The sequence below is a fragment of the Polypterus senegalus genome, chromosome 9 (assembly GCF_016835505.1).
Source record: "Polypterus senegalus isolate Bchr_013 chromosome 9, ASM1683550v1, whole genome shotgun sequence".
NCBI classification, from domain to species: domain Eukaryota; kingdom Metazoa; phylum Chordata; class Cladistia; order Polypteriformes; family Polypteridae; genus Polypterus; species Polypterus senegalus.
The window spans coordinates 160,481,128-160,494,588 of record NC_053162.1 but is presented as its reverse complement, the minus strand read 5'-3'; the positions used below and the strand labels follow the sequence as shown (position 1 = coordinate 160,494,588).

The 13,461-nt window shown below is 41.2% G+C and overlaps 1 protein-coding gene across 1 annotated transcript in view; it reads left to right on the top strand.

The window, feature by feature from the left end:
* The first annotated feature begins 518 nt into the window (after positions 1–518).
* The window catches only part of LOC120534926, a 28,915-nt gene continuing 15,972 nt past the window's right edge, over positions 519–13,461 (top strand). The window contains exons 1-4 of the mRNA XM_039762430.1: positions 519–576; positions 1,490–1,578; positions 4,361–4,436; positions 7,397–7,497. Coding sequence (XP_039618364.1) covers positions 519–576; positions 1,490–1,578; positions 4,361–4,436; positions 7,397–7,497 — 324 coding nt within the window. The remainder of the gene's footprint in view (positions 577–1,489; positions 1,579–4,360; positions 4,437–7,396; positions 7,498–13,461) is intronic.

Genomic DNA, 13,461 nt, shown 5'->3' with positions numbered 1-13,461 from the left:
TTCCCTACTCTTCCCACTGAGAAAGCCTATTCAGGTAGCTCATTTCATACCTTTAACACAAATTATCCATCCAAACCCTACCTCCTCATCCCAGTGTCTTAATTACAGACATTTCATTTCATTTAGAATTTGAACTCACTGCTATTCAAAATGATCTCAACAAGGTCCTTGGTGGTGGAGCCTATAAGAAACTGAGAAAGACAGAAATAAAGATGGACAGGCCAGCTGTAAGTTTTCTCGATGAATTAGTTCGTTATCAATAGCAGGTTGCATGAGTTTCAGGGTTTTATATTGTTGCTAGCTAGTAGTAAAATGTACGCTAATTCCAGGAGAGTGCAGTTGCATATCCTCTGGTAACATGATGTCACCAGTCAGGATAAGTCCACAGCATACTTCTGTTTCTTAGTGGAATGCAATGAGCCCATGGCTGCAGTCTTATAAGCTGTTATACACAATAATTCATGGCTATTTTTATACATTTTATTCATTTAGATATCAAATCTCTTTTACAGATCCAGATGTCTGATCAGCTGGGAAGGACATTTCCCCTTTTGTCTATGGAGAGGGTTAGCCCAGGTACATCTGAATGTAAATAGGAAGTAAAATACAATAGACAACAGTGAGGTTTTTATGATGCTATAAAGTCAATACCATTACAGCTGCAGTCAAATATGTTTTCAGAGCATGAGATATAAGTTAACAATCGATGGCCTAGTCTTCATAAATTTCGTAAATTCTAAAACTGGTGTTTTCAGTTTTTCCATGAGGCTGGGGACCAATACAAAAATTATAATTATAATGTTGCTGCCAGTGCCGGTCAAAGCCCATTTGGAGCCCTGGCTGGGATGGACAGACATTGCCTCTCATTCTCCATAGTTGATAGTTTTTATTAATAAACTTCAACAACTATTCCTCCTTGTTGTCCGTCCACCCATTAACTTTTATAAATGCTACCCCTCAGATTACCTCGCCTTTTTCGGCTACCTTCTTCGTCATATGGATTGACTTTTTCTGGTTTCAGTTCTGCAGTATATAGAAAGGACTGTGAAACTGCAAACAACTTTGCCACCCTGCAAAAGCAGATAATGAAAGCCTGATGGGAAGAAATGTTTTCAGAATAGTGTAGAGGTATGCTAGACCATACTTCTGAAAGCTATGTTAAGCAGCCCCAAAGATTCAAACTGGGTGTGGTTGGAATTAGAAATTAACCAGGACATTCTGAATGAGCTGCAGTAGACTGATTACACAATCTCAAACTCCAACGAGGGTGCAGTTGTGATATGCATCATTTGTAGTAAGAGGTAGGCTGAAGATATAGTTGGGTGGTGTGGGTGATCCTCCTCATATTGTATGGGAAAGATGATAAGGGTCAGTAGAAGATATTTGTTAGGCAGTTACTAGGTTTAGAAGCACCTTCTCTTGTAGTACCAAATTCAGATCTATTTAGCTTAGTTTCAAAAAGTTTACTGACAACTTTGGTTTATTTCAGGATCTCAAATGGCTGATAGAGAAGACAATATTGAAACAGTTATCTGTGGAGGAGGCTGTTCAAGCCAAGTAAAGGCAGACAATGTTATTGTAAGTTGATTTCCAGCAATTCACCTTCATTGTCTTCACTAATAATTTGTTACTTAATATTTAAATATGGCTATTTTGCTATATTCCCGCAAAAATATTGCATTTAAAACTTAACCTTTGAAGATATGTAATAAAAAAAATAGTTCAGTAAATGACATGCAACATTAAAACTGTTCACTTGTACCTTTTTATTTTCATTTCCAACAAATAGCATGTTAAGTGACTCGTTCAGGGTCACACAGTGAGACACAGACTGAAAATGCGCAACCTTGGAATTTAAAATCCAAGGCAACGTCCACTACACCACACTACCTGAATGATGTTAACTACAATGTATAGAAAATTATCGGTTAGTAATGGAACTGCAAACTCTGAACTGAAATATGAAAGTTAAAAAGGAGGGCAGCATGGTGGTTAGTGCTTTTACCTCTTAGATTCATTCATCCATCCATCCATTATCCAACCCGCTACTTCCTAACTACAGGGTCACGGGGGTCTGCTGGAGCCAATCCCAGCCAACACAGAGCACAAGGCAGGAAACAAACCCACCGCAGGGCACACACACACACACACACCAAGCGCACACCAGGGACAATTTAGGATCGCCAATGCACGTAACCTGCATGTCTTTGGACTGTGGGAGGAAACCGGAGTACCCGGAGGAAACCCACACAGACACGGAGAGAACATGCAAACTCCACTCAGGGAGGACCCGGGAAGCGAACCTGGGTCTCCTAACAGTGAGGCAGCAGCGCTTCCCACTGCGCCAATGTTTTGCCCCTTTTAGATTCAGGCATCCAAAAAAAAATGCACACTAAGTCAATTGATTTGTGTAAACTTGTCCAATGTGAGTGTGGATGTGTGTATGGAGTGTATTGCCCTGCATGAAACTGGCATCCTATCCAGGCTTGGTTCTTGTTTTGTATCTGAGGCTGATGGAATAAGTTCCGGCTCCCAATTATGCCGTAATGCAATAATCATATTTAGAAAAGTATACATATATGTCTGGTTTTGGTGCTTTAAGGTTATTGCTATTTGGATTAAACCTTTGACTTCCAAGCTTGATCCAAATTTTGAATTTCTATATAACAAAAACACTTGAATTTAGGGACCCTGTCGCATAGTTCTTCCATAGCTGCCTAATGTCAGAGCTCCAGGATAGTGGGTTATTTGTGTTTAGTTGGCATGTTTGCTCTGTGGCCAAACTGGATTTCCCCCAGGTACTCTTGTTTTCTTGGTACACTCCACAGTATATAGTAAACCGATTAAAGACTCCAAACTTAGCCACTATTACTTAGTATGGGAAGGTGTGTTCCCTGGACTGGTGTCCCATTTGAGATGGATTTCTGCCTTTCAGGTATTGCTGTCATGGTCGCCCTGACATTCTGTGCCTGTGAACTGGGTAAACTGGTCAAAAATGGATTAATTTAAAAAGATGAGAATTGCTAATTAGTGCATTTAAGAAAACAAAGACACCTATATGCTATAGTGGCCCAGTGGTTCATGCTTCTCCCCCATGGTTCAAGATTGCAAATCCCACATCTGGTGTTGTTTCTGTGAAATGTTTGTTATCCATGTTTCTGCATTGGGTTTCTTCGCATATCTTAAAGCTTTGCTGGGATTCCAAATTGGCCCATTGTCAGATGAGTGGGTTCTGTGATGGTCTGGAAGACACTCTGTTTAGGATTGACTTGTCATCAAGCTGAAAGAACTGGTGTTGGTTGCCCATTCCTGAACTGGATTATGAGGGCCTGAGTATATTATGCTATGTTCAAAAGATATTATTTATTTTAATAGTAGAATAGTCATTGTTGCTCACACAGGACCTCCTTGAATGCATTTATAGGTAGGTTATTTGGTAGGTACTAATTCTAAGAAAATTATAGTTAAAATGATTTATACCTCCTTTTGGGACTACTCAAGAAAGAGCTGAATTCTCGTAATCAAGCACTTGTGAAAAGACGGACATGATAAAAGAAATTGAACTTTATTGCCAGTCAGCATAATTACTAGAAATATCTGTTAGTGTGGGCAGCATGGTAGTGCAGTGGTAGTGCTGCTGCCTCGCAGTAAGGAGACCTAGGTTCGCTTTACGGGTCCTCCCTGTGTGGAGTTTGCATGTTCTCCCCGTGTCTTTATGGGTTTCCCTCGGGTGCTCCAGTTTTCTCCCACAGTCCACAGACATGCAGGTTAGGTGCATTGGTGATCCTAAATTGTCCCTGGTGTGTGTGTGTGTGTGTGTGTGTGCCCTGCAGTGGGCTTGCACCCTTCCTGGGGTTTGTTCATTGCCTTGTGCCCTGTGTTGGCTGGGATTGGCTCCAGTAGACCCCTGTGACCCTGTAGTTAGGATATAGCGGGTTGGATAATGGATGGATGGATCTTTTGGTGTGACATCCATACACATAACTAGATAAAAACAATTAAACCAAACAATATACAATACATCACACCATAACAATACTACCGTATATATAGTAGTAGTATTAGTAGTGAATTCCTTTTGAGTTAAGGTGTTCATATGTCTGCTTCTGCTGTACTATAAAACTATAAAAAGTTTTATGAAATGTGTATTCTTTCAATATTTTACTATTAATTGAGAGAAATAGTGTTTGACATGTATAATCACAGGGGCCAAATACAATAACTGATTGTACTCCTGTAGTTAAGAACAATTTGCCAGTGGATCTTCTAAAAATATTTTCTGCTTAATTAAATGTAGTTCTGCAGTAAAAAGTACATTTTTAAAATGTCTTAATAACATGAATATTGTTCTTTCTTGCAGAAGGAAATGTATCAAGGACAGGGAGCAAAAGAACAAGTGATGTTCCCCTTTTTGCCTTCAGAAAGAGCACACTCAGGTACTTTTTTGGATGATATTTAGTTGAATGGCACTTTGGTTAGTACTGTGGCCTTGCAGCTCCAGGCAACAGCACTCAGATCCTGGCATCATGAAGCATGTACCTGTCATCCAAGTTCTAGTGTGTTTTTTATCCTACATCTTACAGGTACTGTGCCTAACCTCTTGGACGTTCACATATTTTATTGGTATTCAATATTGAATTGCAATAGATTTACTTTGCATTTTCTACTGAACGCATTAGTATTCAAGAGACGGTGGTCTCTCACTCGACATTTTGGAAAAGGAATGGAAAGCAGCAATGCACAGAATTCACTCGAGCTCCATATGTGCAAAGCATACAATTATTCAAATTAAAATCATCTATCGAGCACATCTGTCTTGTTTAAAATTGTCCAAAATGTTTCCAGGGTAAGATCCAACCTGCGAATGATGCAATCAAGTCCCAGCCTCACTGGGCCACATGTTTTGGGTCTGCACCAAATTAACATAATTTTGGACCAAAATCTTTAATTGCCTTTTAGACAGCCTTGGTGTCCCAATCTCTCCTAATCCATTAACAGCTGTGTTTGGTGGACCCCCAGATGGGCATAAACTGGAGAAGGACAAACAAGCTGTAATTGCCTTCACGACACTATTGACACGTATACTTATCTTGCTCAATTAAAAGAATCCTAACTCATGTCTTTTCAGTCATTGGGTAACCAATGTTATATACTATTTGAAATTGGAAAAAATTAAATACTCACATACTCACTTAGAGGATCTGTGCAAAACTTTTTTAAAACCTTAATTTACACTATTTTACAATAAGCATTTAAATTGAGGAAGTGTATTCTCTTCCCCTTTTTATTCTATATATTTATTTACTTATATTTTCTACTATTAAAGTTTCACTATGTTGGCCTAGCTCTCTTTCTCATGTGTGGGGGTTGACTTGATTTGAACCTAGTTTTGTGAAATTTGACTTGCTTGTATGGAATTTTGTTTGATTTTAATAAATAAAAATGTTTAAAAAAATGTTATCTTTCCTAGCATATACTCCATTTTCCTGATATAACACATCGCGTCACTTGTACACATGACTCAAACTTTGTACAGTGGTAGCATATACAGGTGCCGGTCATAAAATTATAATATCATGACAAAGTTGATTTATTTCAGTAATTCCATTTAAAAACTGAAACTTGTATATTAGATTCATTCATTACACACAGACTGATGTATTTCAAATGTTTATTTCTTTTAATTTTGATGATTATAACTGACAACTAATGAATGTCCCAAATTCAGTGTCTCGGAAAATTAGAATATCAATTAAGACCAATGCAAAAAAAGGATTTTTAGAAATGTTGGCCAACTGAAAGGTATGAACATGAAAAGTATGAGCATGTACAACAATCAATATTTAGTTGGGGCTCCTTTGGCCTGGATTACTGCAGCAATGCGGCGTGGCATGGATTCAATCAGTCTGTGGCACTGCTCAGGTGTTATGAGAGCCCATGTTGCTCTGATAGTGGCCTTCAGCTCTTCTGAATTGTTGGGTCTGGCGTATTGCATCTTCCTCTTCACAATACCCCATAGATTTCTATGGGGTTAAGGTCAGGCGAGTTTGCTGGCCAATCAAGAACAGAGATACCATGGTCCTTAAACCAGGTACTGGTAGCTTTGGCACTGTGTGCAGGTGCCAGGTCCTGTTGGAAAATGAAATCTGCATCTCCATAAAGTTCGTCAGCAGCAGGAAGCATGAAGTGCTCTAAAACTTCCTGGTAGACGGCTGCGTTGACCTTGGACCTCAGAAAACACAATGGACCAACACCAGCAGATGACATGGCACCCCAAACCATCACTGACTGTGTAAACTTTACACTGGACCTCAAGCAATGTGGATTCTGTGCCTCTCCTCTCTTCATCCAGACTCTGAGACCTTGATTTCCAAAGGAAATGCAAAATTTACTTTCATCAGAGAACATAACTCAGCAGTAGTCCAGTCCTTTTTGTCTTTAGCCCAGGTGAGACGTTTCTGACGCTGTCTCTTGTTCAAGAGTGGCTTGACACAAGGAATGCGACAGCTGAAACCCATGTCTTGCATACGTCTGTGCGTGGTGGTCTTGAAGCACTGACTCCAGCTGCAGTCCACTCTTTGTGAATCTCCCCCACAGTTTTGAATGGGTTTTGTTTCACAATCCTCTCCAGACTGCGGTTGTCCCTATTGCTTGTACACTTTTTTTTACCACATCTTGTCCTTCCCTTCGCCTCTCTATTAATGTGCTTTGACACAGAGCTCTGTGAACAGCCAGCCTCTTTAGCAATGACCTTTTGTGTCTTTCCCTCCTTGTGCAAGGTGTCAATGGTCATCTTTTGGACAACTGTCAAGTCAGCAGTCTTCCCCATGATTGTGTAGCCTACAGAACTGGACTGAGAGACCATTTAAAGGCTTTTGCAGGTGTTTTGAGTTAATTAGCTGATTAGAGTGTGGCACCAGGTGTCTTCAATATTGAACCTTTTCACAATATTCTAATTTTCCGAGATACTGAATTTGGGACTTTCATTAGTTGTCAGTTATAATCATCAAACTTAAAAGAAATAAACATTTGAAATACATCAGTCTGTGTGTAATGAATGAATCTAATATACAAGTTTCACTTTTTGATTGGAATTACTGAAATAAATCAACTTTGTCATGATATTCTAATTTTATGACCGGCACCTGTACATGTTTGGATCTCTTTGTTGTATCTGACAATGCAAATGACTTGATATCTGGGATATATGATTTGTACCAGGACCTTCAGTCAGTGTGATACTATCTTCCTGTGAAGAAGATACACAACTTCCACCTTTATCTTTTCTCCCCTGCTATCCTTTCCAAGGCTTGATAAACCATAAACAAATAAGAAGTTTGCTTTTAGCTTTGGGTTCTTCATCATAGTTTTTTCTTCATTTTTTCTTTTACAACAGAATTTGATGTTTCTGCTGTACAAAGCGAGATTGATAGGATTCTTGTTGGAGGATCCAATATGAAATCTAGAAGGCCAGAAGGAACCACAGACACAACATCTGTAAGTTAATCTATGAAAGCAGAGGTCTTTTACAATTTATTTCTTACTGTGAAGTTGAGTGACTTTTAAAGCTGTATATTCATTCTGGTCTAGGTGCATGTTATTGTTTATATGTAAATGTGCATATATTTTGTTATTTGTAGTTATGAAATTTATCCAGGCATTATGCTTATAACTTTTGATTGTCTCACATTATATACTGTATTGTTCTTTAATTGTTGTATATTATTCTACACCATTGAGTTGTCTTAAGTTTTCCACAGTGAGAGATACTGAATCCTTTCTGGCCAAACTTCTGGCATTTGAGGTCTTGCACCAGTTCCTCTCCAGTAATCAAAGAGATTGATATTAAGAGGCAGTAACTAGTAAGGCCAAGATTTATTTTTCAACATATTCTCTGTAAAGAATTTCACATTTATTTTAACATTCCCTAGACATTTCTACATCACTGTTACTTAAGTAACCTTTTGCCTGTAGAAGACTTGATGCCTTCTTTAATCTCATAAGGTTTCCCATGGAGGTAGCTGCTCAAATTGAAAAGCAGGTGATTGTCAGGCAGGGTAAGGTCTGGAGAGTAGGATGGGTGTGCCGCTTCTTTAAATCAGCAGTGCACCCTTTGCTCAAAGAGAATGACCAACAGCTTTCCTCGCTGCATTTTCCCAATTTTCATAAACTAGTTGTCCCCCATGGCTCCGCCCGCATAGAAGTGAAACAGGACAAAAAAAATCAACAGGACCTAAAACATCAATAATAAAATTTAAGAAATGTAATAATTTGTATTGAGAAGAATTTATCTTGATAGCTTTCATATCCAAGGGCCTCTTGATATACAATATTTTTGGTTTTGCTATCAAGGGCGAGAATGTAGCTATGAACTCTACCAAAAATGTAAAAAGTAGGTACGTTATCTCTGGCTAAGTGGAAGGTAAGTACGCTCAAACGTCAAACGTTGCCTCTGTATCTAATCGTGTTCAGCTCTGATGGGAGCACATGGCTGTGATATCTCTGCCAATGAGCAGGTACTGTCTAAAAGACACATAGCTGTGATCTCTCTCTCAAAAACATCAAATGTTACTCTTTAGCAATTTCTAGATAATAATGTCTGCTGAATAAACAGGTATCACTAGCTAAGTGGAGGCAAGGTATGCTCCAACACGTGGTGAAAGTTACAGCGACTCGAACGGAGGCTGGCGTGTGAGTGAGGATGGCCCTGCCCGGCTCCCTACTCCTGAGGTCCCGCCTCATCCTCCCCTTGGCCTGCAGCCTGTCTCTCAGATTCACGTGAATAAATTGGTGCCCTTACTGAACTGTAATACTTAGCACGATAAGAGCAGTCACAAATCAACAAGAATGTTCAAGCAAATTATGGAAAATAACCCAATCTAAATCCATTAAGTAGTTCTTTCGTGAAAAGCAGACAGACAGACAGACGATTGGATTTTATATAGAGAGAGAAATGACAAATATTAATCATTTACAATCTCGACATCAAAAACATTTTTCATGTAATCTTCCCAGTAATAGTTTGGACCTTGAATTTCTTTGTTGTTGGAGAATCACCATGCTTGTATTGTTTTGACTGTTGTTTGGATTCTGTGTCAGAGTGATGTATTCATGTTTTACTCTCAGTTGTGAAATGTTTCCTTAATTCCTCAGTCCAAATGAACCACTGGCTGCAATGATGCTTTGTTTCAGAAATCAATATTTTGATCATATGTAGATTTTGTTTTTGTGTTTAAATTATCATTTCAAATTCATAATGATCCCTATAGTGTCTACTGCCTGTGGTAGATAGGGGGCGCTCTCGCTCCCTTGAACCCCTGTCCACGACTCCAAACACCAGGTAAAAGTCCTCAAGTTGACTTTATTAATTCGCCACAGTGTACAAAACACCCTCTCCTTCACAATACTCATAAATACACACAATAATCACTATAAACCAATCCTCCAGCTCCCAGACGCGTTGCCACCCTTCCACCCAGCTCAGCTCGCCGTCTGGGAGCTCCCACCGTCCTTTTATATCTCCTGACCCGGAAGTGTTTCCAATCCCCAGTCCATGTGATTCTCAATCACTTTCGGGTCAGGTAAAAGCTCTTCTCTTCAACCCGGAAGCCCGTCGCTCTTCCTATGATGAACTTCCGGGTCATAGGGCATGAAGAAGTCCTCGGTCCTCCCTGCAGCTCCCTCTTGTGGCCCCCATGGCATCCAGCAGGGCTGTGCATAAAAACCACATTGTCCATGATGCCCTGCTGGTCTTCTGGGGACCTCCATGCTGCAAGGAGGGCTCCACCTGGCGGCTTGGGGGTACGGCCATCCTCCACAGTATTCCCCTCCCAGCGATGAATTATAATGATTTGGAGCGGCCTGCCCCGAGAGGGAAGTCTTCCTCCAAGAGGACGTTCTGGTTGAGTCTTGATTAATTCGAACATCTTGGTCCCTGGAGAACCTAGGGGGAATATTAGTCCAAACTGATATCTTGTCCCCCTCTCTCCAAGGACAGTTCTGTCAAATATGGCCCAACCTTCGGCACCCGTAACACTGTCTCTGTCCTCCTGGTATTCTCCCCCTACGGGACTGAAAACAATTAGGAAATGTTAGGTCCGCCCCTTCTCTTGCTGGGAGAGAAACCCCTGCCTCCTCTAACAGTGCTTTCTCTCTTTCTTTTTTGTCAGGAGACCCCCATTTTATTTTCGGGATTTCCTGCTTAATCTGGGGCTTGTCCACAGTCTGGGTCTCTCTATTAAGTAAAGAGAGACCCTTTACTGTCTGCACCCCTTTTGATTTACAATTTACCGGTGGCGGCGTCTTTAGGGCTGTCTTGCTCCGGGAGTCAGCACTGTGTAGCTGCCCCGGATCGATTAGCCCTTCCACCGGCCACTCGATTATCGTACCGGCCTCTCTTATAGGGCACGCCGTGTATTGGCACCCGCTATTTTAATAGCAGGCCCGGATTACACTGTGTCCCTCTTGTTTTATATACGGTACGGGTTTCACATACCTGTACCGCCACATTATGATATACTGGAGGCTCCCCACCAAATCGCCACACGTAATCCCTCACCTTCACCAACGGCTCTTTGGCTGCAGCTCCCAATTCCCGACGATCTTCTCAATGGTCGTCAGGACCTGTGAAAAACTTGCTACGGGCTTGATTAAGTGCTCAAGTTCCCGCAAGTCAATATTATTTATTTTGACCGGCAGAAGACTTACTTCCTCATCTGTCTTCCCTGCCGGCCAGGAGCCAATGAGCACGGCCGCCTCTGGCACGTGCTCTGACGGGTCTCGCGGAGGCTTCTGGGACTTGGAGTTCTCTAAGGCTGCGGTTGAGGATCGGGTCGCTTTCTTCAACGGACTGTGGTCTGTCTTATTTTCTTTTACGACATCCTGAACAGCCATTTCCTGACCCTCCTTACCTTTTTGATTTGTGAGCGGTGCTCCGCTCGCCTCCCCCTTCCCCTTTCGGAATGTCCGAGTCCGTTCCTTCGGGCTTGAAGGCGCAAACAGCGGGACGTGGACCTCCTCCTTCCCAGAAAGCACCGGGTTTGCTGCCGTGTCCCTCGTTGGCTGCCATCATGCGGAAGTCTTTTCCCCTGTGCTCAGGTTCCGACAGGAGCGCGCCGTCATCTACAGGGCAGTCTTCTTTTCCCTGCGGAGCTTCCAGGTGATCTTCTCCGAGGTACATGCATGGGACAAAGTGAGTTATAACAAAAGGATTCTCTATAACGTTCCCAGCACGTACCTCAGAGTGCTCGTTGAATCCTGGAGGTTTCTCTGGACTTGAAAGGCCGCTCCTTAACTCCTCCCGAGCGTCGGCCATTACACACAGGTCACTCCTGCTGGCGATATTGCTCTGCTTGCCCTTCCTCTTCCCCATTTTGGACTTGGATTTTTCGGGGTTTGGCGATGTTGTGGTGAGTCCTGACGCCGCTGTCTTCTTGGGGTTCACTGCCCACAGAAAATTTGTATACAGGTCCTCTGCAAATGACGCTAGAGTATCCTGCAGGCTACGCCACTGTGGTAGATAGGGGACACTCTCGCTCCCTTGAACCCCTGTCCACGACTCCAAACACCAGGTAAAAGTCCTCAAGCTGACTTTATTAATTCGCCACAGTGTACAAAACACCCTCTCCTCCACAATACTCATAAATACACACAATAATCACTATAAACCAATCCCCAGTCCATGTGATTCTCAATCACTTCCGGGTCAGGTAAAAGCTCTTCTCTTCAACCCGGAAGCCCGTTGCTGTTCCTATGTCGAACTTCCGGGTCATAGGGCACGAAGAAGTCCTTGGTCCTCCCTGCAGCTCCCTCTTGTGGCCCCATGGCATCCAGCAGGGCTGTGCATAAAAACCACATTGTCCATGATGCCCTGCTGGTCGTCTGGGGACCTCCATACTGCAAGGAGGGCTCCACCTGGCGGCTTGGGGGTATTGGCCGGGATAAATGGCCGGCCATCCTCCACATGCCTCATACTCATATGTCATCACTCTTCTGTTCTTAATTAAAATTCACCAAATGGTGTTGCTGATGAAGTCAGTCAGATTTTTATTCATCTTCAGACGACATCCTGTCACAACAGGTTTGCCACTGAATGATCAGTGGTGGAACAATCTACAAAAATGAGTCAGGATAATCTTGAAGAAGCTATAAGGAACAATTAAACTTGTGAACATAAGGTGTGACGCCAGTTCAAAACTGATGCATATGGAAAAGATCTGTATACAATATATTCTGTACTAGACCAATGGACTTGAACTGAGTTTCTTGAGGGACAAAACATATATCTGCAGTTTTTTAACAATCCTTGTGTTTTTTAATTGCTCTCGTTTCTCATTCATCAGATAGATAGATAGATAGATAGATAGATAGATAGATAGATAGATAGATAGATAGATAGATAGATAGATAGATAGATAGATTAAGAGAAATTTCAGGGTTACTGTAGCAAACAAAAAGGAGTAAATACGTAATTCATATGACAAGATTGACCTATGACAATATTAACAAAGTGTAAATATTTACAGTACTTATGTAAAGTGATTATTGCATATAGCCTTAATAGTTACAATATAACAGTATATTAACTTTTAATGTTGTGTTTTTACCATTTTTTAGTTTCACAATCTCTTTTGTATGATTTTTCTATGTTAATGTACATCACTAACATAACATTGTTAAACTTAATCGAATTCAGGGACAGGGTCAGGTGTAAGGCAGCAATCATCCTTGGGTAGGACAGCAGTCCTTCACAGGAACACTCCCTTCGCTCTCTCACACACACACCCACACACACACCCACACACACACCTGCACACAAAATGCCATTTTAGAGCCTTCAGTTCATCTAACCTGCACTTCAACAAAAGAACCAGGAGGTATCCATACACAGGCATGAGTAGAATGTGCAAAGTCCACACATATAATGACCAGGTACATGATTTGAATTCTGAACTTTTAATTTATGAGGCATCAGCATTAACAACAGCCTTGATGTGCCAACCTAAGCATACCATACCTACCATAAAATAGATTCTTTAGATTCTTGTTACATTCAATAAAGAATATGAGCTTTGGGAACATTTTTTAATGGAGGTTATGAATTGAAATGAAATTAAATTGTTGTCATGCAAGTAACAATGGCTGTAGTGAACTAGCAGAAAATATTTGCCATTGTTAAAGATTGGTTTAATAAGGTCACTGCCTTGTTGATTCATTAGTTGCCAATCCATTTTCTGAATTTGCATAATTTATTTAGGATTAAGAGTACCCAGGCCTATTCTTGTAGCACTAGACACAAAATAAAAACTGATTCTGCATGGGACATTAGTGAATTGCAGCCAGACAAATTCATACAGACTCAATGGGCCAGCTCCCAATTTATCTTAAACACACAGGACATTGGAGGGAATGCAGGGTACCCAGAGGAAAACCCATGCAGAGATTCAAAAATCATTCCAAGTA